This window comes from Oncorhynchus nerka, linkage group LG20 (assembly GCF_034236695.1).
Source record: "Oncorhynchus nerka isolate Pitt River linkage group LG20, Oner_Uvic_2.0, whole genome shotgun sequence".
In the NCBI taxonomy this organism is placed as follows: Eukaryota; Metazoa; Chordata; class Actinopteri; order Salmoniformes; family Salmonidae; genus Oncorhynchus; species Oncorhynchus nerka.
The window spans coordinates 25,259,841-25,273,303 of NC_088415.1; the positions used below are offsets into that span (position 1 = coordinate 25,259,841).

The 13,463-nt window shown below is 42.3% G+C and overlaps 1 protein-coding gene across 1 annotated transcript in view; it reads right to left on the reverse strand.

The window, feature by feature from the left end:
- Positions 1 to 13,458, reverse strand: part of LOC115102120 (death-inducer obliterator 1-like) — a 29,591-nt gene extending 16,133 nt beyond the window's left edge. The window contains 4 exon segments of the mRNA XM_029621716.2: positions 11,842 to 12,028; positions 12,251 to 12,490; positions 12,664 to 12,889; positions 13,083 to 13,458. Coding sequence (XP_029477576.2) covers positions 11,842 to 12,028; positions 12,251 to 12,490; positions 12,664 to 12,889; positions 13,083 to 13,279 — 850 coding nt within the window. The 5' untranslated portion in view covers positions 13,280 to 13,458.
- Positions 13,459 to 13,463: the final 5 nt, after the last annotated feature.

The following is a 13,463-nucleotide window of genomic DNA, read 5'->3' on the forward strand; positions in this document are numbered from 1 at the left end:
GGGACTTGTTGCCTTTTAAAGACAGTCGCGCTTTAAAGTGCTTAACATCTATCAACCAGTGACACCAGGCTCCACTGCTCTGAACTAAACAAAAAATGTCTCCACTCCATAGTAAAATATGCTAACGCATAATAAAAAGTGTGTAATGTCTCAGTATGTTGATATGCAAAGGTGTCAGATGTGTTGTCCACATTTACATCTAATGCTCTGTAATGTTGTGAAGCTGAAGTAGGTCAAACTCAAGTTTACACTTGAGTAAATTAAATAAAGGATAAAGCCAAAATAAAGGAAACACAATACAGAGTACACTACATGACCAAAGGTATGTGGACACCTGCTCGTCGAACATCTCATTCCAAAATTATGGCCATTAATATGGAGTTTGTCTCCCCTTTGCTGCTATAACAGCCTCTACTCTTCGAGGAAGGCTTTCCACTAGATGTTAGAATATTGCTGCAGGGACTTGGTTCCATTCAACCACAAGAGCATTAGTGAGGTCGGGCACTGATGTTGGGCGATTAGACCTGGCTCGCAGTCAGCGTTCCAATTCATCCCAAAGGTGTTCGATGGGGTTGAGGTCAGGCCTCTGTGCAGGCCAGTCATGTTCTTCCACACCAATCTTGACAAACCACTTCTGCATGAACCTCGCTTTGTGCACGGGGGCAATGTCATGCTGAAACAGGAAAGGGCCTTACCCAAACGGTTGCCGCAAGGTTGGAAGCACAGAATCATCTAGAATGTCATTGTATGCTTTAGCATTAAGATTTACCTTCACTGGAACTAAGGGGCCTAGCCCAAACCATGACAAACTGCCCAAGACCATTATTCCTCCTCCACCAAACTTTACAGTTGGCACTATGCATTCGGGCAGGTACCGTTCTCCTGGCATCCGCCAAACCCAGATTCGTCCGTCAGACTGCCATATGGTGAAGATTGATCCATCACTCCAGAGAATGTGTTTCCACTGCGGCGAGCTTTACACCACTCCAGCCGACGCTTGGCATTGCGCATGGTGATCTTAGGCTTGTTGCTCAGCCATGAAAACCCATATCAAGAAACTCCGAACGAACAGTTGTGGGGGTGATGTTGCTTCCAGAGACAGTTTGGAACTCAGCAGTGAGTGTTGCAACGGAGGACAGACAACCTTTTACTTGCTATGCGCTTCAGCACTCCTGTTCTGTAAGCGTGTGTGGCCTACCACTTCACGGCTGAACTGTTGCTGCTCCTAGACATTTCCACTTCACAATAATTTCACTTACAGTTGACAGGGGAAGCTCTAGCAGGACGAACTGACTTATTGGAAAGGTGGCATCCTATAACGGTGCCAGGTTGAAAGTCACTAAGCTCTTCAGTAAGGCCATTCTACTGACAATGTTTGTCTATGGAGATTGCATGGCTGTGTGCTCAATTTTATATACCTGCCAGCAACGGTGTGGCTGAAATAGCAAAATCCACTAATTTGAAGAGGTGTCCACATACTTTTTTATATATAGTTTATATTGAAACCAGGTTCTTCTATAGGTGTGGTTCCTGAGTTAGTTAAGTAATTAACATCCCATCATGCTTAGGGTCATGTAAGGGTTTCCATTAGGAAATTTACCGGATATGCATTGGGCGCGTAACCTGATTAGGGCGTCTACTCATGGTGCTCAGAATGACAGTAATCACATTTAGATTATGGTCATTCATATTAACAGAACATGCAAGTTGAGGATACAACGATGTGTGGTTCTTCTTACCAAATTCTGATGCACACTTTGAAGATGTTAGAATAACTGTCCAAAATGTACTTTTCCTCAGCCAGCAAGACAGGTAACGAACAGCAAAATCACTAGCCTATGGCAATCTACTATCCCCCATAGTAGAAACGTTTACCTTTTCTATTGGTCAGCTTGTTGAGAAAGAAATAGCCTATTCCAAACAGACGCTGGGACAGTTGTGGGACGACAGATCCCAAATTCATACAACCAGTATGCCTAGGCTATGTAAAATAAACAAAACGTTAAAAAGCAATAAGTCTGATGTAACAGATCAGAATGTTTAGAGCGCAGCAATGCAGCAGGCTGTGTGTGAATGTATTTTCCATATTGCAAATAGCGAGAAAACACTGTTGTCAAAAGTGCACCGCACATGTGAGTGGTTTCATGTGACAGAGATTAAAATATCCATTTGAAATTTCGAAAGTGGGGAGATCTAATATGCAACAATTACCATGGGTTAATATGACTAGGATTGGGCCTTTGGCTAGTGGACAACGAAAGAAAGATTTTGGCAAGGCCTACTTTGAAGCAATGTAAGACACGCATCATAATATGTAGTAAAACATTCAGATTTCAAACAATGACGTATCTATTTTGAAAATGCATACTGCCTCCAGCTCATTGCGAAGTGGTGTGTGATGCGCTGATGAAGCCTGCCTTCCATTGCCTATGAATTTGCTGTTTGAGATGCAACTCACGCTGTCTGACAGATTTTATACTCAAAGACTCTGTATCTGTGATAAATAAGAGCCTAAATCACTAATAAAACATACATGCACCAATTTAATTCCACTAAACTATGGAAATTAACCTATTGACCGATAACCATGACCAGTCAAACGTATTTACATCGATTAATTATTTCGCAATGGGATTTTCTCTTCTCCTGGACAATTGGCCGGTGCAAATTTTAATTTATTCGCTTTAAAAAATATATATATTGACCAAAAGCCGGCTAATGGAAACCCTAGGTCGTGTATAAAAATGCCCAGTTGCCCATTATTGGATACCATGGCTAGAAGAGATCTCAGTGACTTTGAAAGAGGGGTCTCAAAAGAGCATAGGGGGGTTTAAAGGGTGTGTGTGTTTGTCACCAGATCTCAACCCAGAATGGTTTCGCATCCCTCCAAGAGTTCCAGACATTCTCCTTTAGTTTTTGCCTTAAGTGACTTCCTCTCTTATGTAACCAGTGCTTGACTTGGGCAGGAGCTCACATGAGACAAGTACCGGCACCTCAAACGTTCTACTGATTGAGCTCCTGTTCCGCTTGTAGAATATTAGCTCAAAAGTACTGTGGAGCTCCTGCTCCTAAATATAAAACAGTACCAGCACCCAAAATGAGTACAGGCACTTATTTCTGTCCAAGTCGAGCACTGTATGTAACCATACCAAACGTAACATATCAAACTGTCCCGGATTTACGTTTACTATGTTATGTCCAGTCTATTAGACCCGACACTGGGCATGGCAGATTTGTTCCTTATAGTGGAGAGGTACACAACACTAATAATTGATGGATGCCGTATACGCTGGTTTGTCTTTGCGTTTTCATAACAAGCCAAAAACCTGGATTATCAGGTGGTCAATGGGTAATCAATGATTCAGACTGATCAGTGAAGTGCCAGGGAGACATGAAAACTAGTAGAACTTCAGCCCTCGAAGGACTGGCATGGTAGATCCCTGTCATGGAGGAACATACGGTACTTTCATTTCTCTTTTCTTCAGCTCCGTAGCCCCCTATATCATCCATTTTATTGAGATCTGCCTTCGGAAAGTATACTACGGCTCTTGCCATGAGGTCTGGAACTTTATGGCACAGGCAGTAGCGCAATTGAATTGTCCTCTGCTGGTTCAAGTGTTGCGTTAGCTGTTCCAGCTTCCAGCGCTATTGATGGAAGCATTGAAATTACATTTGTTCTTTGTTACTCTGGGCCTCTGAAGAAGTGTTTCCCCGTTTGCATTGGGGTGTGTGTGTGCAGGACACTCCTGGAGAGAGGGAGAGCCTCCCTGTATGTGAGCGCACAATGACATCTGCCAAGAGGTCTGGGCCTCGTTTCCCAGTTGCGTTGTAACTTAAGCATTACATGATCATACTAAATGCATCGTTATTTACGAGCCAACGTTTCAAGAGTGTTTCCGTAAATAAGCAGGTGGTGTGAACCTGTAAGAGCCTGTAATCATTGGGGCCGGGTTCAGTTTTTCAACATGATCCCGTTGGGGGAGCTGTCCAGTTCCCTGGTGCTGAAATCGATGGCGCTGGAATCATAAGCAAACACTACTAATAGCCCACATTTCATGTGAAAAGTAGGCAAGGCCTATACATTTCGAAGACTAGGTTTTATGTATGAAAATAAACTAACCATTTGTCATGTAATGTTCATACATTTAAAGATTTGAACCACGGTCATCTTCTTTCCTATAGTGCTTTAGGACACGGCACACCACAATATATCTGTATCAGATCGTTTCCTTTTAACACACAAATTTATACAGTGACTAACCCTCTACTACACACATTTTGTTTTTTCATAAAAATATATATTCTGTGTCCATCCCCAAAGCCCTGGAGGAAACACCACACTGAGTAAAAGCACAAGGCTGTTAGAAGCTGCACCTCAGGAAGACGTTTGGGGGTGGCGATGCTGTTATTATTTCGCCGGGGGGGGGGGGGGCTACGACAGCACCATTAGCATCCCTACTACTTCCCCTGCTATGCCTCAGCTGGTTGGTCAGCTGATTTATACACAAGGTAGAGCAGTCTGAGTACCTCTTGTGGGAGCCTGATAGACTCCCAATGATGGGGCTGCAACGGACATGCAGATTTATATACACCAACCGACTGCGCAGACGGAGCCGCCGGTTATGTTGGATAAACAATCCGCTGAATAGCAGCCATGCTGTATTATTGTTGTTCCAATGACCTGACAACGGCTTGTCATTTACAGACTTCCAGGTGTTTCCAATTTGTACCGATAAGATTCAGCTTTGTATCAAATAAAACCAAACCTGACAAAATGTTAAATACATATTTCAAATATTACATTATATCCTATACATTACCCAATTGAATTTTTTTACGTTGTACGATCATGCCCATTCACACAAAAACACTTACATTGTTTTAGAAGGATTATCTTGTGAGGTAAGGCAGAAAAGAAGCCTAAAGATGCACTTTGGCTGCTCTATGAGTGGTCAGGATCACTCCGTAGATGTGCAAAGGTTTTTAAGAGCAACAATACTAATGAAGGCTCTGGGAAAGACCTTGGCTACTAAAAGATATGATCTTGATGCTACGAATGCTCTGGGAAACAAGGTCCTGGAACATTATGGCAAAGGTGTTAATGGACTCGATCCATAAACACAGAACATATGGCTAAATCCACACTTTCCTACTGAATCTCCATTCAGTGGTTGCATCTAGCAATATTACAAAACTTGCTTGATTAAATGATTCTACACAGATCCTGTTCTGATCCTACTATAAGATCACATCCAACCCAACCAACACTATATACAAAAAGTTGATCTATTGGAGAAACTACAGATGACTATTTATGTACTTTATCGGACTGCTGTCATATGATCATTTGTGAGATTGAGGTTTAAGTGTGTCTAGTGTGCACTTTGGAGTAGTACATCCTTCGGTAAGGCATCTGTTTTACATTGTAAAAGCAACAATCAGATGAAGCTCTATGCTTGAGTCTTAACAATTCACATTAGCAAGTAAATGGAATGGCACCCTTGCAGCAATCAAGTGACTTGGATATAAAGAACATCATGAGCAAATAAACAAATTATGATCAGGGCATTAAATGTGTGTAGTTGAACAACTGTATAACATCTTACCCAGAATGCTTACAGTATTTTGATATAGTCGTTTCTACAATAGAATGCTATCCAAACATGAACAAATGTAAAATGATATATCGTTAAAATATTATCAAAGAGTAGAGTATGAAGATCGGCTAAAACTTCATCTCCAAATAGAAATCCCCGATCACACTTGTAGGCGATGTTATGTCGACGTTGGCAAGCACAGCTCATACATATAAACACGTCATGGGCCAAACGTTCGTCTCGCGCTGAACTGCACATGTGCAGGATGTCAAATCAATGGCACTCCTTAATATAAAGTTGTTTTTGACGAAAACGTGTCACTTTCACGAGGTTGGAGTAATAATATGTTCAACTACTTAAGACATTGGCTCTAATCTAGGTTGTGCCTTCAGATTGAGAAAATGAACAACAAAGGAAGAATGTTTCTCATTGACTTCTAAATCCCCGGACTAGTCTGTTTCGCAAGTGTTCCCGGAAGTCTCGCGATTTTTCACTTCTGGGTTTAGACACTCTGTGCTATTACTATTGGGGATTTATTATGACACTTTCTCAGGGGTACGGGAATATGATACATTCTCAGGAGAACGTCACACTGAATAATTGCACTTTTTAAAAACTATTATAATATCTGGCCAGTAGAGGGTGCTTGTGTTTAACAATTGGGGGCTCAAGACGAAAAGCCAAAACGGAAGATAACTGTTGAACAGATAGCAGAGATGAAGACACATATTGCTTACACCTATCCAGTTCCTTCAGATCTGCAAAAATAAAGGAATAACAGTTTTCCTTAATCATGGGGACCATGATGCTGCACAGGTATGTTAGTGCTGGGCTGGAATGAAAAGATGCACCACCTGGATGTCCCCCATGAAAGTAGAGTAACACGGGCAAAATAAGCAATGATGATGTCTCCACCTAGCCTTGCTATAGTTAATTCAAATCTGTAAAAACTGGAGGTAGAGGTCATTTGACTGCCGCCTAAATCTTGGTTGTGACTAAAAACAGTATTTGGCCTAGGTGTCTCAGACCATAGTAGTGATAGTCACTCATCTCGGGCAGTGCGATAGACCCAGTCCACTTTCTGCAAAATACCAGAGGGTGTGAATACTTGTATGTGAATCTGAAACATATCAGATCGATATAAAACAAATTCAGCTGGTCATCTACGTCAAATGTTTCCATGTGAATGGTGAGAACTGATGTAAGACACATGGTCACACTAAACGTATTAGCGTTGAGGTTGCAATCCTCTAGTGTCAGATGTGTTCAGGATTTTTAATTGTCAAAAATAAAAACAGAACCAGAAATAATAATAGGATGTACATAAAATGCATGTCTGTTTTGTGGAAGATCCTTCTATGGTACAGAATAATGCTTGTATATTTGACCAGGATACTAAAATGTGTAACTATTCTGATATTCTTTCAGAGCTGATCTGATTGGCCAAAATACCAATTAGTGAAAAAGAAGAAGAATTAGGTTGTTTGAAGAACATAACACAGCCTTAGTCATTGTTCCATGTGTGCAATAACTAAATAAACTGCTGTACTCCTTGCACACTTCTATGGCATTTCACTGAATCCCATTCACGTGCAGGATTCAAACAGGTGTTCACTGATGCAGGTTATTGAATAAACTCAAAATACAAAAACTGTAACCCAACTGTAGAGCAAAGGAGCAAGTGTATCATTTTGTGAGTGATTTCAAATCCTAATAGGATAATTCAGGTTATGTTCCAAATTATTGGAAGGATAATTTCACAACTCCTGCTGATCTGCCAGGCATTGCAGTATTGATTATGTCAGTGGCATTGGCCAGCGGTGTACTTCAGTCTTCTTCATTGAAATGGATCTATGAATCTGGCATTCATTGTTTGTCAGGATCCTTGGGAGAAATCCTGCATGGCATCTGAACATCCTCTCAGCAGCTCCATGCTCCAGCTGAAAAACTGCTCCGCTCTCCAAATCTCCCCGTCCCTATTTGCATAGAATCCTCTCTCCCTCTGGTCTGAGTGTAAAATATGTCTGTGTTTGTTGGTATCCCGTGTCTGTGTGCATGTTGGGGTTTGTGTGTGAGAGCTGTAGAAATGTCAGAGGTGTAGTGTATAGCCAGCATCAGTCCAGTAAGGATTTGTGTGGCCAGACATAAGCCTAAAAGTGAGCCAAAGATTGACTAGTGCATCATTTGCTTATGTGTGTGTGTGTGTGTATGTGTATGACACTGCAATTGACAATAGTTTAAGTTCCAACTGCTGGTGGCATGGAACAGCAGTCCCCCAGAACAGCATGGGATCAAATTCCACTGCAACCACCACTTTCCTCCTGTTCTCCCCTCTACCAACCTGTAACCCGTCAGTTGCTGCAAGGTCTCTGGTAAGTCAAAAAATAGTGGAGAATAGGACTGATTGACACTGGCACCCTAACTGCTGAACATCGGTACTCTTGAATACCAAGTGGCTTGGATAAAGGGGCAGCATTACTAGAGGGCAAGGCAGAGGACCCAGTCCTGCCTCTGGACACGAGTGACAATAACCAATGTCCAAAATCTACATTTCTTTAGCAGACTGGAAAGTTCAAACTCACTTTGAGGGAAAAACTTTGCTCAAGTATGAATCAATCTAGACCCTGTTATACTTATCCAAGTGAAATCACAGGTTCACATTAAACAGCAGTGAACAGTTGTGGATGGTCTGGTATGGGAAAAGGTACTGGCTGGGACTGCCTTTGCTGTACTCAATTACTACCATTATAGACAGCTTTCCACCAACATGTCCAGATGCTGCCCTACTGCCACATTCCCTCCCTTTCTGCTTCACCCTACCTGTTGGTGCCTCCACATATTGGTCTGTCCCATCATGCTGTGTCAAAGTCTATATCCATTTTATGGACAACTATCTGGCCAAAACAGAAATAACTGTGTGTGCCTTGCAGATACAGAAAACGGTCTGTCTTTGCTCGTATTCTTTGAACATACATTGTATTTGTATGTAACTTCTACCTGGTACAGCCAGATGAGGATGGGCCTCCCCTCAGTCTGGTTCATCTCAAGGCTTCTTTTTCTTGCCACTGGGGTTCTGCTTAGACTTTGGGGTCTAGGCCAGGTTACTGTCAAGCACTTCTTGACAACTTGTAGCAAATATTGTCAACTATGGTAGCTTTCTTTAAAAAACATGCATAAATCCGAAGATACAAATGTAGTGTTTATGAATAGATTCTTCTGAAAACAAATCCCATGTCTGGATAGATAGTGCAGTGTCTGGGGCTCAGGTGAATATGATCCTGCTTTCCTTTGATGAATAGCTGATGCATTGTTTTAAAGGCCCAGTGCAGTCAAAATTAAGTTTTCCTGTGTCTGGTATTATTTTGTATAACAGCTGATGACACGTCACTAATACTGTGAAAGTGTGATACAAATGTATCAGTGTTATTTCGTGATAGTTAATTTTTGAAAATACAATCTACACAGGACCTTCTAAATCAGCAGATTTGGATGGGTGGGAGTTTCGGCTTTCCAAAGTGACATCGCCATGCAGTTAATTAGTTAATAGACCAATAAAGAGAGTTCTAAACCTCTACAGCTCGTTTTCTATTTTCCTCTTCCTCACTCAGACCACTCCCAGACCGTCCTAGTAAAATTATTGCTGGAGAAAGTTGTGTAAAAAAACTACACTAAACTAAAATGTAAGTACAATATGTAAAGTGTTGGTCCCATGTTTTATGAACTGAAATAAAATATCCTACAAATTTTCCATACACAGAAAATGCTTATTTCTCTCAAAGTTTGTTTACTAATTTGTTTACATCCCTGTTAGTGAGCATTTCTCCTTTGTCAAGATAGTGCGTCCACCTGACAGGTGTGGCATATCAAGAAGCTGATGAAACATCATTACACAGGTGTACCCTGCTGGGGACAGTAAAAGGCCACTCTAAAATGTGCAGTCACAACACCAAAGAGGTCTCATGTGTGCAATTTGCAGGCGGACTGCAGGAACGTCCACCATAGCTGTTGCAAGATAATTGAATATTCATTTGTCTACCATAAGCTGCCTCCAATGTCGTTTTAGAGAATTTGGCAGTACGTCCAACCGACCTCACAACCGCAGACTACATGTATGGCGTCGTGTGGGTGAGCGGTTTGCTGATGTCAACGTTGTGAACAGAGTCCCCCAAGGTGGCGGTGGGGTTATGGTATGGGCGGCAGGCAGAAACTACGTACAACGAACACAATTGCGTTTTATCTATGGCAGTTTGAATGCACAGAGATACCGTGACGAGATCCTGAGGGCCCATTGATGTCATCACCTTTATGTTTCAGCATGATAATGCATGGCCCCATAACGTAAGGCTCTGTACACAATTTCTGGGAGCTGAAAATGTCCCAGTTCTTCCATGGCCTGCATACTCACCAGACATGTCACCCATTGATAATGCTTGGGATGCTCTGGATTGACGTGTATGACAGCGTGTTCCAGTTCCTGCCAATATCCAGAAGTGAGACAACATTCCAAAGGACACAATCAACAGCCCGATTAACTCTGTGCGAAAGAGATGTGTCGTGCTGCAGGAGGCAAATGGGGGGTCACACCAGATACCGAATGGTTCTGAAGCACGCCACTACCTTTTTAAAAAAAAGTCATCTCTGACCAACATATGCATATTCCCAGTCATGTGAAATCCAGATTCGGACCTGATTAATGTATTTCAATTGACTGATTTCCTTATATGAACTGTAAATTGTCGCATGTTGCGTTTATATTTTCGACCATTTTAAATGGGAACCCATTACAGTAAGGTACTTAATTGTTAACCAGAAATGATTTGATATTGATATAAAAACAGCTGCATTGGGCCTTTAAAACAGCACAGCCCTGTAGAAGTGGTTTATAGCTAAAGCAATGGAGCTCAAGAGGATGAGTGCAATCTAGTAAGACTAAGGACAAGGGATGCATCTCAATAGTCCCCTCTCCTCCATGAGCACTGATCCAAGTCTGAATGTACAATATGGATGTGTGTGTTTTGGTGTCCCGTGTGTGCAAGTATGGTATGACACTGCACCTTGTTTAAGATACAAATTCTAAATTCTTCATTATAAAAAAAGTTTCAAGTTGGCAACGTGGCGCTCGTCCCCTCCTCCATGAGCACTGATATCAAAACACATGTTACGTGAAAGCAATATTGTGAACAGCGCAGAAGAAGAGAGTAGGAAAAACAGAGACCATTGCAATGTGCAAATGGTACAGATGTGTCTAGCCAAAATCAGTGATTGTTGAGAAGTGGAAGCTTGAACTTTAGCCAAGGGTTTACACTACCCAAAGCAAACCTTGGCCTTTGCTATTAACTGGTGAACATTGCTCTATAAATCTTATAAGACTGGATGATTCTCTTCAGTTTTCCACCCCGAGTCACAGTTCAAACACCATTGCAAAGAATTGAAACCAGTTCCTCCAAAAGCTCAACTGGTCTGTAGCTTGCATTCGGTTGCCATCTTTGAGAGGAAGAAAATGTGCTATTGCTATGTCACCGGTTTTTCATCCATTGTTGAACTAAACTATTTCCTATACCAGGCACTACTGGATGACCGGAGAGACCTTGTTTTTGGACCATAGTGACCGAGCATTCATTTTGTTTCATGTTTTTTTTCTTCTGAGAACTAAAACCAATTTTTTTTGCGCTTTCCATCAAACAGTGATTTTTTTATCTGAACAACTTGTGTACCCTATTTTCTTTTTTAAAACATACTTCCACTGTATTTCCTAACAAAGAAAACATTTTTTTTAAGACAGACTCACCTAATTTCAGCCTGTACCTTGTAGTTATGTTGTTGCCATGTAAGGCTGTCAGTGAACTAACGTACCGGTTTCAATATTTGTCAAATCAAAACATTGGCAACTATTAAAATATTGACTGTAGAAAGATGGTGGTATTGAAGTAGAAGCGTCTCAACCAGACTATAATAAACGTTCTACCATTTGGGAACTGAGGACATTTCATTTGGATTGTTAATTGGTTTGGTTTCTATTCTTTTTCAACGTTTCCTGTTCAACTAGTTGAAGGAAAACATTTTATAAAGTTGCCAAAATGTGTACACTTACCCATTGCTGATGACCCCTGCAAATAACCTTGTCTCCCTACACCTACAGATTGTGGATGGTATAGGTAACATTATAGCTAGTGTCTGATGAATGCCAACTGAGTGAAAGTATTCTGTATGTGTTGGATATGCATGTGCTGTGAGTGATACATACTCGACTTGTAAAACATAGGTGATTCTATGGATGTGGCCTGTACTGCAGTGAGACTAGGGTCACAGGATAAGGTAGATGTAGATGTGTCAGCTTCCTTGTCCTCAACTTCTTCAGCCTCCTCTTCCTCACCCTCCTCTTCGGGCCGCTCTGCCAACAACCCCTGGGGCATCCTAGCTGACCTCTGACCCTGAGGTCAAAATATTCAGAGAGGTCGACATCAGCTTATTTGGGGTTAAATGTACTCATACTATGTGAGTGATTGTGTCAGGTGTCAGCTTTATCCATTTCAAAAGGTAACAATCTCAACATACATTCTTCACCAAAACAAAACAAGGACAACATGCAGAAGAAGAAAAAAAATCTTAGGCAGTCTCTTAACCAAAACAACCTATTTTGAACCACGGGTTACCTTAGGGCCGAGTTTGGCTGCTGCTCTCCTCTGTGGGCGTTGCTTGGTTTTAGTCTCTTTGGAGTTGGAGAGCGTCTTCATAGTGGCAGCCGCGTGCCGCAGGATGCAGTCTGTGCCGCAGTAAACGGAGTCGGGCAGGGCGTGCTTACTGCACCCTGAGCCGATGCACTGGGGTAGGGAACCGTCCAACTCCATCTCAGCCTCAGCAACCATCTCTGTCACCTCCTGCACCACAGCCTCCTAGGACCAGACTCACGTCAGCACACATCTCAAACATGCAAATAAACACCATGGTTAAAATGTAGTCAAGTTTGTGCCGTACAAAGCAAGGAAAGCCATATAACACCACAAACTACAATTTATTTCCTTGCTTGCTAGCAAAGGAATTAATGTTTTTTTGTTATTGTTCTCACCTCGCTGGCCTGCTCCTCATGTACAATCTCCTCCTCCCCCGAGTAGGGCAGTGTCAGGCAGTCAGGGGAGCTCTGCTGGGGGTCTGGCTGGCTCTGGCTCTTGTTGGTGCAGGTGGCGCAGATCCAGTCTCGTCCACTCCTCTCAAGCTTTCGGCCTTGAATCTCGCTGACGCCAACGCAGTCGCCATGGAACCACTCCAGACAATTGTCGCAGGAGATCATGAACCTGGATAAGGAATCAGAAGAGCAATAAGAAAATGTCAGCTAAAGAACAACAACTAAAATCAACAACCACAGACAATTTAGAAATAGACGTGTGGCAGATGGAAAGAGCCGAGACGTAGAGTTGCTAAACCAAAAACATACGGCTTGCTTGTTTTCACAGATGAATACCATCCAGGACAATGCTACACACATACCTTTTGTTGTGCCTCTGTCGACAGATGCAGTAAAGCGCATGGGGGTTGTAGCCCTCACTATCCGATATGCTAGAATACTCCGACTTTTCTTCCTCGATCCTCTCCTCCTCTTCCACCTCGTCCTTTGCCTCTGTTACATTATCATTTTGGCTAGCCTTTTCTTCTGTTGTTTCTGGATCAGACTCAAGAGGAGGCATAGAGTCTGAGCTCGACTGTTGAGAAGGAGAAGGGCTTTGAGACTCTACCACAACCTTCTCAGGACTCCTCTCCCTTTCCTCCTGAGGCTGATGCACCTGTTGCGGTTCCAACTCATTTACAAAAATAACCTCCTCTTCATCCGCAGTGCTCGACTCTGGCTCTACACCCCTCCCCCTCCCACGC